We start from the raw sequence: 16,397 nt of genomic DNA on the forward strand, positions 1-16,397 counted from the left end.
GACTGAATGATGAATGCACCTGATTCCCATGTAGAAATATGTATCACATGACTAAAAAGTGAGAAATCAAGCTTGTATGTAAAATAATAGTACACTAGTAGGACATGACTATGTCCAGTCTACGGTTCAATCCTTTGGGATAGGGGGTATTTAACATCAGAATCCAAAAGGATTCTCTGTTTAGTAACTTTGCTCATATGTCCCCTCCTCTGATAGGGTTAAGGACTCTTTCCATGCCAGTAACTACAAGATATGTATCTCCAACATGGATCAGAGAAAATTGTTTAGATACATTGGATGGATTTTTGGCATCAGAGTTGGATGCACCATAGAGATGTTCTCTCATTCTATCTTTAAGACGTCTCAATGTGCATCCAACATAACCTAATTCACACTCCTTACAGAAAACATAATGGATAACCCAAGTAGAAGAAAGTGGATTGTCCAGCGCAAATGGAGATCACAAAGCAGTTTATTAAGATAAAACCTCAATACATGGACAGCACAGAAAGGGTGATGTGTTTCGGCCCACCTAATGGGCCTTAGTCATACTTGGTATGACTAAGGCCCATTAGGTGGGCCGAAACACGTCACCCTTTCGGTGCTGTCCATGTACTGAGGTTTTATCTTAATAAACTGCTTTGTGATCTCCATTTGCGCTGGACAATCCACTTTCTTCAGTTTTCCATTCCTGGCTTAGCCCAAGCCAGTCCGGGCGCATTAGACATTGTGGGAAGAGAGCTGGGATTTTCTTCACTTCACTACAGATAACCCAAGTAGTATTAGTTTATAAACAATTATATAGCTGATACAATCTACGGGGCTATTTATTTCTTTTGTCTCATAAATGAATTAATGCATTGGAATCAGGTGCATTCATCATTCAGTCTATGAATTCCCTAACTTTGATACCCCTGGTATCTACGACTCAGGCCCGGTAGGGCAGAAACGCTTTAGAACACAAGGAGACAGGCTCACCATGGTCATATCTGCTGCATATTTCACTTTATCTTTTGTGTGCTGATTTTAATGGAAATGAATAAAGGAAACTTAACTGACTGGTGCTGTGGACCTTGCATTTGGACTTTGCTATCCACGGTTGAAGAGGATTGTTTTTCCCACAAGCACAGAAGAGGTGAGCGATACTTTTTCTTTTTTTTTTTTTTTTTTTTTTGTATTTTACCTTAAATGGTTAAAATTCACTAGGCAACTTCTAGTTTACATCCCTAATTTAGAACTATGTAGATTTCAAGGCAATCTGCCAACCAGATTTATTCTATTCCATGTCTTCTAGTCCATGTTCTTCTAGGATTGTACCTAAAGCAGAGGAAAATATATTACTCACCTAAATGTTATAAATGCAAATTTTACTAATGATTTTAAGGTACCTTTTATCATATAAAATTGCTTTGATTAATAAATGTAACGTATCACAAAACAGAGTCCAGCACTGCTGGATATAGAGCACAGAACACTTGGCGCATACAGGTGAGAATAAAGGAAAGTTCAACAATTCATAGGTACTCAGTCTTACTGATAGTAGGAGAACTTCAAATATGAAAGTTGAAGAAAAATTTAAGATGACACTCACCAGAAATGTAACTTCATATTTCCTTTATGGAGCAGACATAGGTGCAGTGTCAAGCAGGTATACAGGCAGGGACGCCGAGGATCTCAGTGTGGTGGTAAATGCTGTGTCGTACTTCTGTACTTCTTCAGACCATACACGCCCCTGGTGTAGCCACCGATAAAATACCTGCGTGACATCACTAAGGGGTGGAGACTTATAAAAGGTGTGTTAACAAAACTGTGCACTATTAAAAACAATAAAAAAAACATGCTGAATGTGTAACACTGGCAGTGTATAATAATCATATGAAGATACTAAATCAAGTTTTTAATTTCAGCTTTCCTTGTGCGCCGATGCGCATGATCCAGCAAGCCTGTTTGTAGAAGGGCTTTTCGTCTATCAATTCCATCTCAGCAGAACACTCTCTCAATACTGAAGAAGCATCGGGCCGATGGATCCCCATTGTGTACATCCCACATACGTTCAATAACTATCTGTTAGCCCTTTTTATTCCTCGTCCAATATGACAGCCACCAGAGAGAGATGGTCCCCTTGGACCTAATAGGAATAGGAATAGAGAGTTTAAAATCCCCTCCCCTCCCACCATTCCTCAGTGTTTTCTGTTCCTATTAGGTCCAGGACAGAGCTCCGGGTCTGTTGTGGACTTCGGATTTTTTATTTCTTATTTTTACTTTTATTTTTATAATTTTCCTTGGGGAGGGTTGCGGTCTCCTCTGGAGCCCCTAACCCATTTTTTCCCCTTAGTCGCTGGGACTTGTCCCGGCCTCTGGGCGTGTGGGAGACTGCGCTCCAGTGGAGCTATATGTCCCCAAGCTAAGGATACTGCGGTATCCTCTGCCCATGTGCCGGCTCCTTGGGTTCGGCAGCGCTCCAGGGGACTGTCAGCGGGGGCTCTGTGAGCCGTCGGCGGTCTCCTGGGGTCTGCGGCGGTGTATGGACTGCTGCTGCCCAGCTTCTTGGCTTCCCCGTGGGACACTGCGTGAGTGTGCAGTGCTTAATTCTGTCCGGGGGAAGCCGGGCGCTTTGAGCGTGGATAGGAAGTTCCGGGCTGTACGGAAGTGCCAGTGGGGCGGATGTGACGTCACAAGGCGCCAAAATTTGAATTTCCTGTTTGATAAAGGTAGGAAAAGAGTGTTATCTTTGTCTATGATTGTCCTGTGGCTACCATGGACTCACAGGCTTCCTCCAAGGCTGATGCTATGGAGCAGCTTGTTTCTCCAGTTGTGAGTATTTTTCTGCATATTTTCTGCTGCAAATACTTCTCTGTTTAGCTTCTGATTTGTGGTTCCTTCTTTCTTAGGGAGATAAGCCCTAAAGCTTCACAAAAACCTAAAGCGAAAATTCGCAAATGCGTTTTGTGTTATGCTAAACTTCCAGAGACATATAAAAAACAATTATGCAAAAATTGTGGTTCAAGAAGAGAAACCGTGTATTTCTGAAGATATGCGATCACTTATTCGCCAAGAAATAGTCATCTCTAGCCGGACTTAATTTAATTCAGTCGTCCATGAATGTTCAGTCTGCTGTAAATGTATATCCGACTTTCACCAATGCTGAGCCAGCTAATGTTTCTTCTGTTGCTACTGGTTACCTACCTAGTAACTCTTCAGTATTCATCTGGTTATATACCTAATTTACAACCTGGTATTCCTTGTGGCAGTAGGAGTCTGGTCAAAGTCGGAGATATTCAGCCTCCAGCTAAAAGACCCAAAGTGGTTCCGGATTCTGATTTTGGGGAGGAGGATCTTGTATCTAGATCCGACATAGAGGGTATGGAAGAAGGAGAAATTTCTCCAGGACCCTCTAAGCCAGTAAATACTAAATATTTTTTCACATCTGAAGATGCTGAGACTCTCCTTAAAGCGGTTAGGGACGTCATGGGTATTCAGGATGAAGAACATCCTATGACTATTCAGGATGAAATGTTTGGTGGGTTGAGGCCCAGGAAAAGAATGGTCTTTCCCATTCATGAGAATATTAAAAGTATTATTGTTGATGAATGGAAGGAGCCGGAGAAGAGACTTGTACTACCCAAAGAGTTCAAATCTCGGTTTCCTTTTGATGATAAAGAGGTGGACCTATGGTCTGATATACCGTATATACTCGAGTATAAGCCGAATTTTTCAGCACAATTTTTCGTGCTGAAAACACCCCCCTCGGCTTATACTCGAGTGAACTCCCCCACCCGCAGTGGTCTTCAACCTGCGGACTTCCAGAGGTTTCAAAACTACAACTCCCAGCAAGCCCGGGCAGCCATCGGCTGTCCGGGCTTGCTGGGAGTTGAAGTTTTGAAACCTCCGGAGGTCCGCAGGTTGAAGACCACTGCGGCCTTCAACATCATCCAGCCCCCTCTCACCCCCTTTAGTTCTGAGTACTCACCTCCGCTCGGCGCTGGTCCGGTCCTGCAGGGCTGTCCGGTGAGGAGGTGGTCCGGTGGGATAGTGGTTCCGGGCTGCTATCTTTACCGGGGAGGCCTCTTCTAAGCGCTTCGGGCCCGGCCTCAGAATAGTCACGTTGCCTTGACAACGACGCAGAGGTGCGTTCATTGCCAACGTACTTCTGCGTCATTGTCAAGGCAACGCCTCTATTCCGGGCCGGAAGCGCGGAGAAGAGGCGCCCCCGGTGAAGATAGCAGCCCGGAACCACTATCCCAACGGACCACCTCCTCACCGGACAGCCCTGCAGGACCGGACCAGCGCCGAGCGGAGGTGAGTACTCAGAACTAAAGGGGGTGAGAGGGGGCTGGATGATGTTGAAGGCCGCAGTGGTCTTCAACCTGCGGACCTCCGGAGGTTTCAAAACTACAACTCCCAGCAAGCCCGGACAGCCGATGGCTGCCCGGGCTTGCTGGGAGTTGTAGTTTTGAAACCTCTGGAGGCCCGCAGGTTGAAGACCACTGAGGGCGAATGATGAGAAGAGGATGATGAAGGGGGGGTGTGGGGATGATGAAGGGGGTGGGGATGATGACAAGGGGATGATGAAGGGGGGTGTGTGGGATGATAAGGGGATGATGAAGGGGGGGATGTGTGGGATGATGACAAGGGGATGATGAAGGGGGGATGTGTGGGATGATAAGGGGATGATGAAGGGGGGATGTGTGGGATGATAAGGGGATGATGAAGGGGGGGATGTGTGGGATGATAAGGGGATGATGAAGGGGGGATGTGTGGGATGATGACAAGGGGATGATGATGAGGATGTTAATGACGGGTCTGGATGATGACAGGGGGGGAATTAGGTATTTCCCACCCTAGGCTTATACTCGAGTCAATAACTTTTCCTGGGATTTTGGGTTGAAATTAGGGGTCTCGGCTTATACTCGGGTCGGCTTATACTCGAGTATATACGGTACCTAAAATAGACGTTCAGATTACTAAAGTTGTAAAGAAGATGTCTTTGCCCTTTGAAGATGCCTCTCAGCCGAGAGACCCATTGGATAGGAAAATGGAGGGGCTCTTATGTAAAACGTGGGATTCTACTTCAGCAATGTTAAATCTAAACATTGCCGCCACTAGTGTGGCTAGAGCACTGTATGTGTGGCTTTCTCAATTAGAAGATCATACTGAAAATAAAACACCTAGAGAGGATCTTTTATCATCTATTCCCATGTTGAAGTTAGCAACAGGATTTCTTGCAGACGCCTCAGTGGAGACAGTCAGAATGGCCGCTAGATCGTCCGCTCTCTCAAATTCTGCAAGGCGGGCTTTATGGCTTACAAACTGGACGGGTGATAACACTTCTAAATCTAGATTATGTGGTGTTCCCTGTCTAGGTAAAGTAATGTTTGGCCAACCATTGGACGACATCCTTGAGAAGGCGGCAGAGAGGAAAAAGAAATTTCCTGAAGAGAAATCTAGCCAACCGCAGAAAACTTTTCGTCCCCAAACAAGAAACAAGTTCTCAAACTTTAGAGGTAAGGGGAAGTCGGGGAGGTGGAGCTACCAAAAGGGGGGGTAAAGGAAAATACTTTATCCTTAACCCCTCCCTACCTCCCATAAAACAATGACATTATACCTGTAGAAGGGAGACTGAGGTTTTTTCTTCACCAGAGGTCAACAATAACCTCAAACTCCTGGATACTGAATCTGATAAAATCAGGATACAGGATAGAATTCTCGTCTCTCCCTCCTCCCAGATTTTTAGCCTCAAACCAATCTTCTCCTACTCTTCAGTCTAGGATGTTAGAGGGCGTCCAAAATCTCCTTCATCTGGGTGCCTTTTCCCGCGTTCCTGTCTCAGAACAGGGCAAGGGTCACTATTCTTCCCTGTTTCTAGTACAGAAACCAAATGGCTCATATCGTACAATCATAAACTTGAAGTTCCTCAACAGGTTCATTGTGTACAAAAAATTCAAAATGGAATCTTTGAAAACAGCAATCCCAATGATTGCCCCAGGGGCTTTAATGATAACTATGGATCTAAAAGATGCATATTATCATGTACCGATTCATGCAGATTTTCAGAAATATCTCAGATTTGCAGTGTGTCTCAACGGGGAGATTCTTCATTTCCAGTTTGTAGCCCTCGTTCGGGATTGCATCAGTCCACAGACGTTTCACAAAGTTAATGGTGGAGGTAATTGCCTCTTTAAGACTAAAAAATATTGTCATCATCCCATATCTGGACGATCTACTTATATCAGCAGGTTCTCCAGAGCTTCTACAAATCAATCAACACCAAGTAATCTGTTGTCTACAGGAATTCGGTTGGATTTTAAACCTGGAAAAATCGGATCTAGTTCCGAACCACACAAAATTATTTCTGGGAATGACTCTGGACTCTGTATTGAGAACCACGCTCCTTCCAAGGGAAAAAATTACCTCTCTTTAGGGATCGACCGATTATCGGTATGGCCGATAATCACGATTTTGGGCATTATTGGTATCGGCAATCATCTTGCCGATAATGCCCCGCCCCCCCCGCACCGCGACCGCCACCCCCTCGACCCGCCGCACCCCCGACCCACCGCACCGCGTCGCACCCCCCACTGTGATGCTAGGCGGTATACCGGTATGGATTTTTGCCCATACCGCTATACCGGTCGGGCCCCTCCCCCACCCTCCGAGTCAATAAAAAAATTAAACTTACCCGTAATGGGGGTGGTCCAGGCCATCCTTCATTCATGTAGTGTCCGGGGGCGTTCCGGGTGGAGGGTGGTCCGGTCCGGGCTGTCCTCCTTCTCCCACGGTCTTCTTCTCCACTCCGGGCAGGCTCCGGCCTAGTACGCTGCATAGACGCCGCTACGCCGTGACGTCAGGTGCGTCGCTGCGCATGGGCGTCACTGCGCAGCGGCGTCTATGCAGCGTACTAGGCCGGAGCCTGCCCGGAGTGGAGAAGATGACCGCCGGAGAAGAAGGACAGCCAGGACCGGACCACCCTCCATCCGGAACGCCCCCGGACACTACATGAACGATGGATGGATGCCTCGGAGCACCCTGGCAGGTAGGGGAGAGAAGCAGGTGGTGGCTGCGGCGGCGGCGCCCGCTTTAAATCTATGATCTGCAGCGGTGTCGCAGGGGGTTAAATAGCCGATAACTTATACCAGAATATCGGTATAAGTTATCGGCTATCGGCCCTAACCTGCACCGATTATCGGCCCTAAAAAAACGATATCGGTCGATCCCTACCTCTCTTCAAGAGAAAATCTCAAATTTTCAGAGGAAAAAGTTGGTGTCAGTGACAGAAGCCATGTCCATACTGGGCTCCATGACTTCTACTATCCTGGCCATCCAGTGGGCTCAGTTCCACTCACGTATGCTGCAAACCCTGACTGTCAGTATGGGACAAAACCCAACTTTCCCTAGAAAAGAAATTTCATCTATCCCCCAGGGTATCGAGGTCTCTGAATTGGTGGCTGAAAAAAGCTAACCTTCAGAGGGGGGTTGTTGGTTCCAAGACCAAACAATTATAACTACAGATGCGAGCGCTTGGGGCTGGGGAGCCCACATAAACCAACAATACTTCCAGGGTCAGTGGCCTCCTCATCTGAAAAAGTTCTCATCAAACTACAAGGAGTTGAGAGCGATATGGGAATCTCTACAAGCAGCCAAGCATCTGGTAGTAAATCAGAACTTAAAGGTGTATTCAGACAACTCTACAGCAGTAGCGTTCAAACACCAAGGTGGCACAAAACACAGAGCGCTACAAGCGATATCTGCAAGAATTTTTGTTTGGTCAGAAACAAATATAGCCTCCATCACGGCAGAGCATTTAAAGGGTTCCTGCAATCTAGTGGCGGATTAAAGAAGACTTTAGACCCAGAGGAATTTTTTTATTTTTTTATACAAGCATAATACGATCTTTCATTGCTTCTCACTATGCTTTTATTCATAAGAAGTGGATTGTACGTGATTTTCCCCTTACAAATTACATGAATACTATCTAGTAAAAATAAGTGTATATTCACATATATATATATTTTTTGGTGTTGGATACATGTTATACATTTGCGGCACAAATTGATTTTACATACAATGTCATGTGTCGATTTTAAGAAATGTATACTATATAACAAGCTGGATATAATTACTATGTTTTTTTCTTACTGGAAACTTTGGGGTTAAATTGTTTCACTTGTAGCTCCACAGGTGTCTACCTAATGAAGGGGGCAGATCTTTGTAAGATTTACTATTTATTCGTGTCTTAAGGCTAAAGAGTTCATACCTTGACAAAGGCTAACGAAACGCATTGGTTTTTATCATATTTTCTTTACCATTTTCATGCATGTTTTTTACCTCCACGGAGATTGAATAAATTCTATACTTTTTATCCACTCTGGAAGTGCTGGAGTTTTTCCACTATGGATTTTTTCAAGTGATCTCTTCCTATCTAGAAGTAACTAATCCTTGGAGAAAAGACGACAACTTACTTTTACAATTTCAGGGGCCTAACAAAGGCAAAAAAAAGCCTCAAAGGGCTCTATTGCGAGGTGGCTAAAAACGGTCATCTCTGAAGTTTATATATCTAAAGGGGAACCAGTCCCGAAAGGACTTAAAGCTCACTCTACTAGGGCCATGTCTACCTCATGGGCTGAAAAATCTGCTGCTTCTATAGATCAAATCTGCAAAGCTGCCACCTGGTCTAGTTCCCATACTTTCTTTAAGCATTATAGGCTTGATCTTTCAGATAGTCAAGCTCTTTCCTTTGGTAGGAAAGTTCTACATGCTACTGTCCCACCCTAAATTATTTATTTGGTATTTCTCTGGTGGCTGTCATGGTGGACGAGGAATAAAAGTCAGAATTATGACTTGCCGATAATTTGGTTTCTTTGAGTCCACCATGACAGCCCCTTCATACCCCCCCCCCCCCTTGTTAGATTATTTCATTATATTTGAATTACCTATCATCTTATCCTGTCCCTAAAGGGTAATTTGTAAAACACTGAGGAATGGTGGGAGGAGAGGGGCTTTTAAACTCTCTGTTCCTTTTCCTATTAGGTCCAAGGGGACCATCTCTCTCTAGTGGCTGTCATGGTGGACTCAAAGAAGCCGAATTATCGGTAAGTCATAATTCTGACTTTTACTTCATAGCGAATAGATGTGCTCGCGGAATCTAATGTGCATCGGACGTATAGTGCTTCCGATATAAAACCATCCAAACGAACATAGTAGACCATAAACGACAGTTTGTTTTGCAACAAAAAAAAAAAATATCTTTACAGTGAATATCAAAACCACCCATAATAATGACTTTGCTACAAATCAGATGGGGGCATCACTTACAGGCTCCACATTTGTGGTTCCCTTTTAGACTCAACCAGTTCTTTTTCTCGTCAGAGAGAGAAAACTTACTGCGGATACGTATATCACCTAGATTATTAGGCCTTATCCAGGACACAATGCGGATAACCCCTATCTTTTAATCTTGTAGAGAGTTCCAGGGCTTGTCTTAAATCCTGAATCGGAGCTATTTATCCTTTTTAGCCTTAACATTTGTCCATAGGGTATGGCTAATTTTACATGCTTCGGGTGATAACTACTGAAATACAGCAGGGAATTCCCTGCTGTAGGTTTTCTGCATCCAGTAGTTATCAGACCTTCATCGCCTACAGTTACTAAAACATCCAAAAATTCGAGTTGTGTAGTACTAGTATTGTAGGTAAAACTTAAGTTCATACTAATATTGCCAAGGTGGTGAACAAAGTTTGCCTCCCCAGACGATAAAAATATCGTCTATAAAGCGGGCATAACCATTAACAACCTTCAAAAAGGGATTCGTGGTTGAGAAGATATAATCTCTTTCGAATCAGCCACGAATAAGTTGGCAAAAGAGCAGGCCACCAGAGTGCCCATGGCCACTCCGGAGGTCTGCCTATACCATACACTATTAAATAAAAAGGTATTATCGGTAGGAATCAGAGACAAGGCCTCGCAGTCAAAATTCACACATTTCGCTTCTATCACACTTTTCCAGTAACCCACGAATACAAGAGACTCCCAAATATTGGGGAATATTCATATACAGTGATTCTATATCAAAAGCAGCAAGTAAGCTCCCATCTTGCCAGTAGAACTCTGAAAGAACGGCTACAAATTCATTTGTATAGTGGTTATCCGCATAATGTCCTGGATAAGGCCTACAAACGAGCAGTCGTAAAAGGAGAGAGAAGCAATCCGACAGATTTACTTTCTCCTTTAAGTACAGTCCGATGACCGATGTAATTACATTTGCTGTTCATAAACAATAGTTTTTAATCCAGAATGACCCTATCCTAGCTGACCTAGCCCATAAAAAAAACAATAGCATTTAGACGAGCTAATAATCTAGGTGATATACTTACCTGCAGTAAGTTTTCTCCCTCTGAAGAGAAAAAGTCTAAAAGGGAACCACAAATGTGGAGCCTGTAAGTGGTGCCCCCATCTGATTTGTAGCAAAGTCATTAGTATGGGTGGTTTTGATATTCACTGTAAAGATTTTTTTTTTGTTGCAAAACAAACTATGTCGTTTATGGTCTACTATGTTCGTGTGGATGATTTTATATCGGAAGCACTATACGTCCGATGCACATTAGATTCTGTGAGCACATCTATTCGCTACGAACTAAAAAGGGCTCACAGAGAGTTATTGAACATATGTGGGATGTACACAATGGGGATCCATCGGCCCGATGCTTCTTAAATGGAAAACTTGATTTAAGTATCTTCATATGATTATTATACACTGCTAGTGTTATACCATCAGCATGTTATTGTGTATTTAATTGTTTTTAATAGTGCACAGTTTTGTTAACACACCTTTTGTAAGTCTCCATCCCTTAGTGATGTCACACAGGTATTTTATCGGTGGCTACACCAGGGGAGTGTATGATCTGAAGAAGTACAGAAGTACGACACAGCATTTACCATCACACTGAGATCCTCGGCGTCCCTGCCTGTCTACCTGCTTGACACCGCACCTATGTCTGCTCAATAAAGGAAATATGAAGTTACGTTTCTGGTGAGTGCAGTCTTCAATTCTTCTTCAACTTGCATATTAATAAAGGTAATATTAATAAAGCGTAATAAAAGTGATGCAGCATAAAAAGTTAAAAGCAAGTTCATATCTTAGGCTCTTAGATATAAGAAATGCTGTGTCTGTTGTTGCCATGTAGAAAGACTTCTATGGGAAAAACACTTCTCATTCTCCTTCAAACAATATTTTTATAATTTTTAAGGGGTTGTCTAAGTAACCATTTTGCTATATCAAAGTGCCCAGGGTTAGGGGGACAAAATGATAAAGAGGTACTCACGTGTTCACAGTGCGTTCTGACTTTGCTGTTCCCACAGCTTGGAGCTTCCAGCTAGGGATTGACCGATTATTGGTTTGGCCGATATTATCTGCCGAGATTCACGATTTTGGACATTATGGGCAATTACCTTGCCGATATGCAGATAATGCCCCGCCCCCTGACCAGAGACGACCGCCGCCATTGCAGCCCCATTGCCACCCCCATCCCCGGTTTTATAATTACCTGTTCCCGGGGTCCGCGCTACTTCTGGCTCCTGCGGCGTCCTGCGCTGTTGCTGTGCGCTGCGCAATGACGAGTGGCGTCCTCAACGCGACGTCACCGTCAGTGCGCACAGTGAAAGCTCAGGACGCCGCCGGAGCCAGAAGTAGCGTGGACCCAGAGAACAGGTAATTATAAAACCGTGGATGGGGGAGGCAATGGGGCAGCGGCGTTGGCTGGACTCAGGACCGGCAGGGGGAGAGAAGCGGGAGGCGGCGGTCTCTGGCCAGAGGATAAGAAGGGGGGGCGGCAGCGGTGGTTGGACTCAGGAGGACCCCAGGACAGGCAGGGGGAGAGAAGCGGAGGCGGTCTCCGGCCCCGCAAAAGCCGCAGCAGTGCATCGATTTAAAGCGCCTGCTTTAAATCATTGATCTGCAGCGGCTTCTGCGGGGCAGTAAGGGGTGGGGGTTTAATAGCCGATAACTTATACCGCAATATCGGTATAAATTAAAAGTTCACAGATTATCGATATCAGCCCTAAAAAAATCAATATCGGTCGATCTCTACTTCCAGCTCTCCCCCATGACATGCATGTTGATATTGTGTCAACATGCTGCAGCCTATGGTCACTGCATGCAGCACCAGGAGCGAGGAGAAAGTATTTATTTTATAACCTCATTAACCCCTTAAGGACCAAGCCCATTTTTGCCTTAAAGGGGTACTCAGCCGAAAAACATCTTATTCCCTATCCAAAAGGATAGGGGATAAGATGTCTGATCGCGGGGGTCCCGCTGCTGTGGCCCCTTGCGATCTCCGGCGGCACCCCAGTCATCCGTGCATAGAGAAAACTCCGTGTGGGATATTAGGCAACTACAGCCGCCATGCCCCCTCCATTCATGTCTATAGGAGGAGGCATGACGGCTATGTACTAGCTGTCACGCCCCCTCCCATAGACATGAATGGAGGTGGCGTGGCGTGATGTCACGAACACGGAAGCTCCTTTTTTTTTGTAAAATGGGAAAATAGGGTGGATTTGATTTTTTTTCTTAGGGGAGGGAGTTTTATATAATTTTAGAAACTTTTTTTTATTTTTATTTTACACTTTTATATGCAATCATTAGATTGCTTTTACTGTATAATGCTATACCTAAGACATAGCACTATACAGTGTGATAGGCGATCCACTGATATAGCGTGGCTAAGCCAGGCTACATTATGGAATCGGAGATTGGGCGGCAGGAGGGGACCCTCACGATCACGTCATGGCATTGATCACGGCATCTAAAGGGTTAAATACCAGGCAGCGGCAGGATCCGCTCTGAAGAGAGCACAGCTCCTGTACTCGCTTCAAAGCCGCTTGAGGATTCAGGGCGTACAGGTATGCCCTTGGTCCTTAAGTACCAGGATGCAAGGGTGTACCTATACACCCTTCGTCTTCAACAGGGTAAGTAATGATCCGGCCATATAAAAACCAAGCATGACAAAAACCTGTTATCTCTTTTATGCTGCCTGGACCAAAAGGCATCAGGGTAGTCGCAGGCAGCTTCTCCCCGCCCCACCAGCCTTAATTGAGTGATTCCTGTTTGGTTTACAGGGAAACATCTATGGATGTGGGCAGGGCAGGCAGAAGCCACTAGGGTCCACCTCAATGACTTGTGGTTTAGGTACATGATATTCAAATTACAAAATATTAGGCAACTGTAATTGCATATATGTACTAGGGATCGACCGATATCGATTTTTGGGGCCGATACCGATAATCTGGCCGATAGCCGATTATCAGATTATCGGCAAGGTTATTGCCGATACCGATGACGTCCAAAATCGTGAATATCGGCCAAACCTATACTCTGTCGATCCCTAATATGTACATGAAAGCTCTTTTTTTTTTAATTTACATTTCCATGACAAGTCATATGCAAATACTATTCTTAGAAAGGTGGGAGGTAACCACTTACATCACAGTGGAGGTGAATGAGAGTTCCGGCTGGCTATTGTGTCACATTTTTGGACGACACAGCTGAAGATAGATCTCTAGGCTCAAAGTTAATTCCATCTCCAGTCAATCTTGACTGAATCCATGGTGACAGCCAAACAAGGTACCATCTTTCTCCAAGAAAGTTTCTGGCGTTTTTCTTCCATCCATGGTCATAATCTCTTTTATGCCCACTAAACCACTCCTTGGTTGTCGATCCACGGTAAAGAATGAAACAATGCAGAATGAGGAAAGCGAGGCAAAATAGGAAGCCTACTACACAGGTATCTGCAGCAAAGGCAAACATGAAGGCTGAGCCAGAGACTTGTCCTAAGGAACAGATAAAGTTTAGACAAGAATTGACATATGCTGTGTACTGTATAACACTATAGCCAATCCAGTTTGGATACTGGTGGGATTTCACACTCACGGAGCCCCAATAGGCTAGGAGATCTTAGAATTACATACCATTTTGATCAGTCAGTGAGATTAGCGCATAAATTTCACCAAGGCCATGTTCACACGGCAGAAGGTTTGTGCGGAATCCTGCATGTACACTGCACCCTCTGTAGCTAATCAGCAGCCAAAATATAGTTAGGCTACTACTTAGCAAACTGCCCACCCAAAAAATATTATTACTTTTCATTTAAATACAGCGCCCCCTCAGTCCATAGGTTGTGTGCGCTATTGTAGCTATGCCCTGTTTACTATGGTGGAGATGAACTGCTACTGTTCAAACATATTGACAGGGTTCCCACTCTTTCTACAAGAAAGCAGCCATATTAACAATATGTAACAATGGGTTATTCAAGATTAGAAAAACAGAGCTTATCTATTTTCCCAAAACAGCATCACACCTGTCCATAGGTTGTGTATGTGGTATTACAACATGACTTTAATGGAAGTTGAGGACAGGTGTGGTGCTCTGTTTTTTTTTCTGGACAATTCTTTTTACAGCTATGGACCTATCAGGTAATTGATTCTGTTCTGCACCTAAGGATCAACATGTGAACATTAAAATTCCTTTCTACAAAAGGTACAATGTAGTCTTCTCCAGGAGAAGGGCTATATGGTGTGCACACATGGAAGATTCACCCTAGGGCGGCCCAAAGTCCCTACTACCACATAGAGGGCCCTTATAGAGGGAAGTCAGTGTTCAATTTTGCATTGGGGCCCAGGAGCAAGTTAAACCTCAGGTCAACATTAAGAAGCCTCAGTTTTGAGTAGCGTGTGCAGCCTTTACATTTACTATGCAAAGTGCACCAAAAAGGACAGAGACTGCGCCTCACCCAAATACAGACAGTAAAGTAAAGTGGCCAAGCTGCGCCTCACATATACAGCATTTTGTAGGCTTACTGCTTTGGCCTAAAATCCAACCAATCTAAACTTAAAAGGGGTACTCCGGAGGCAAACAAATTGAAATCAACTGGTGCCAGAAAGTTAAACAGATTTGTATATTCTATTTAAAAATCTTAATCCTTCCAGTACTTATCAGCTGCTTTATGCTCCACAGGAAGTTGTATTTCTTTATGGAGTTCTTTTTTGTCTGACCACAGTGCTCTCTGCTGACACCTATGTCCATTTTGAGAACTATCCAGGGCAGGATAGGCTTGCTATGGGGATTTTCTTGTACTCTGGACAGTTCCTGAAATGGACAGAGGCGTCAGCAGAGAGCACTGTGGTCAGACTGAAAAGAGCTCCAGAAAGAAATACAACTTCCTGTGGAGCATACAGCATCTGATAAGTACTGGAAGGATTAAGATTTTTTTAAATAGAAGTAATTTACAAATCTGTTTAATTTTGTGGCACAAGTTGATTAAAAAAATAAAATAAAATAGGCAGTACAAATGGGCCCTATTACAAGGAGCAATTATTGACTAAACAGGCCGATAACAGGGCCAGCGATCAGCTAATGAACAAGCCAAACTATTGTTTTACAGCTGAGTCGTTTTCATCTCCCCATGTAATAGTGGGCACGAGGTTGATGAGCAATTGATTGTTCAGACCACTTTCCCCCACACGCAATGGTCGTGCATTGAGCGGTGCTCTACGAGTGTTAAAAAAACTTGAATTGAAACAAACTCATGTACCTGTAATAAACATCATCCAAGGCATAATAAGCAGAAAGAAACTGTGGAAGCTGAAGCCTTGATGAAGCAAATCCATGAAAATTTCTGCATTGAGAATGGTGGCAAGAAGCAGTGCAAGTAACCCATGAAGTAATGCACAAAAAAAGTAGCGATAGTTTGAGTAGCCGACACACTTTCCGAGTAAGGTGCAATGGTGGTCACGCCGAAGTACACACACATTACAGTTATAGCAATGAAGGCATCTGGGGGGAACGTGGGATTGGCAGCCATAGCAATACCTATAAAATACAGGAGAGATGGGGAATTACTGAATGGGAAATCACTTAAATATAAACATGTACATAAAACCATAAATGCATTACTTCTATAGAGGTTTAACATGACTTTCCATTATCAGTATGACAGGCCACTTAAATTACTATTCTAATGTATTGTACTCAGATAACATCTTCCTTTATGGATCCACATTTTCAGATAAGGTAGGTAGGAGTTCTTCCCAGAGGCATGTAGGAGTTTGGCCTCAGGTATTAACCAAAAAGTTTAAAGAACACTCAGAGAAACTCCATGTTACGCAGACTGTGAGAGATGTCATTCACCAACAGCGTAGCTCAGGGGTCCTCAAACTACGGCCCGCGGGCCACATGCGGCCTGCGGAGCGCATTTACCCGGCCCGCCGGGTGTTTTTGCCTTAGGACATCCCTGTGTTCCGAAAGATGCTTTCGGAACACAAGGATGCCTCTGAAGTCCCTGTGGCCCGCGTTTACTTTAAAAACGCGGGGACCGCCGGGAGCAGGCGCACGCAGCGACGTCACTGAC

General features: G+C 44.3%; 1 protein-coding gene across 2 annotated transcripts in view; it reads right to left on the minus strand.

Moving 5' to 3' along the window:
* Positions 1-1,024: 1,024 nt before the first annotated feature.
* Positions 1,025-16,397, minus strand: part of ZDHHC24 (zinc finger DHHC-type containing 24) — a 38,149-nt gene continuing 22,776 nt past the window's right edge. For both annotated transcript variants that reach the window (XM_056527330.1, XM_056527331.1), the window contains exons 3-5: positions 15,582-15,859; positions 13,475-13,821; positions 1,025-1,317 (exon numbers count right to left, since the gene is read on the minus strand). In XM_056527330.1, the coding sequence (XP_056383305.1) occupies positions 13,508-13,821; positions 15,582-15,859 (592 nt within the window). In that variant the 3' untranslated portion in view covers positions 1,025-1,317; positions 13,475-13,507. The remainder of the gene's footprint in view (positions 1,318-13,474; positions 13,822-15,581; positions 15,860-16,397) is intronic.

Source organism: Hyla sarda, chromosome 6 (assembly GCF_029499605.1).
Source record: "Hyla sarda isolate aHylSar1 chromosome 6, aHylSar1.hap1, whole genome shotgun sequence".
NCBI classification, from domain to species: Eukaryota; Metazoa; Chordata; class Amphibia; order Anura; family Hylidae; genus Hyla; species Hyla sarda.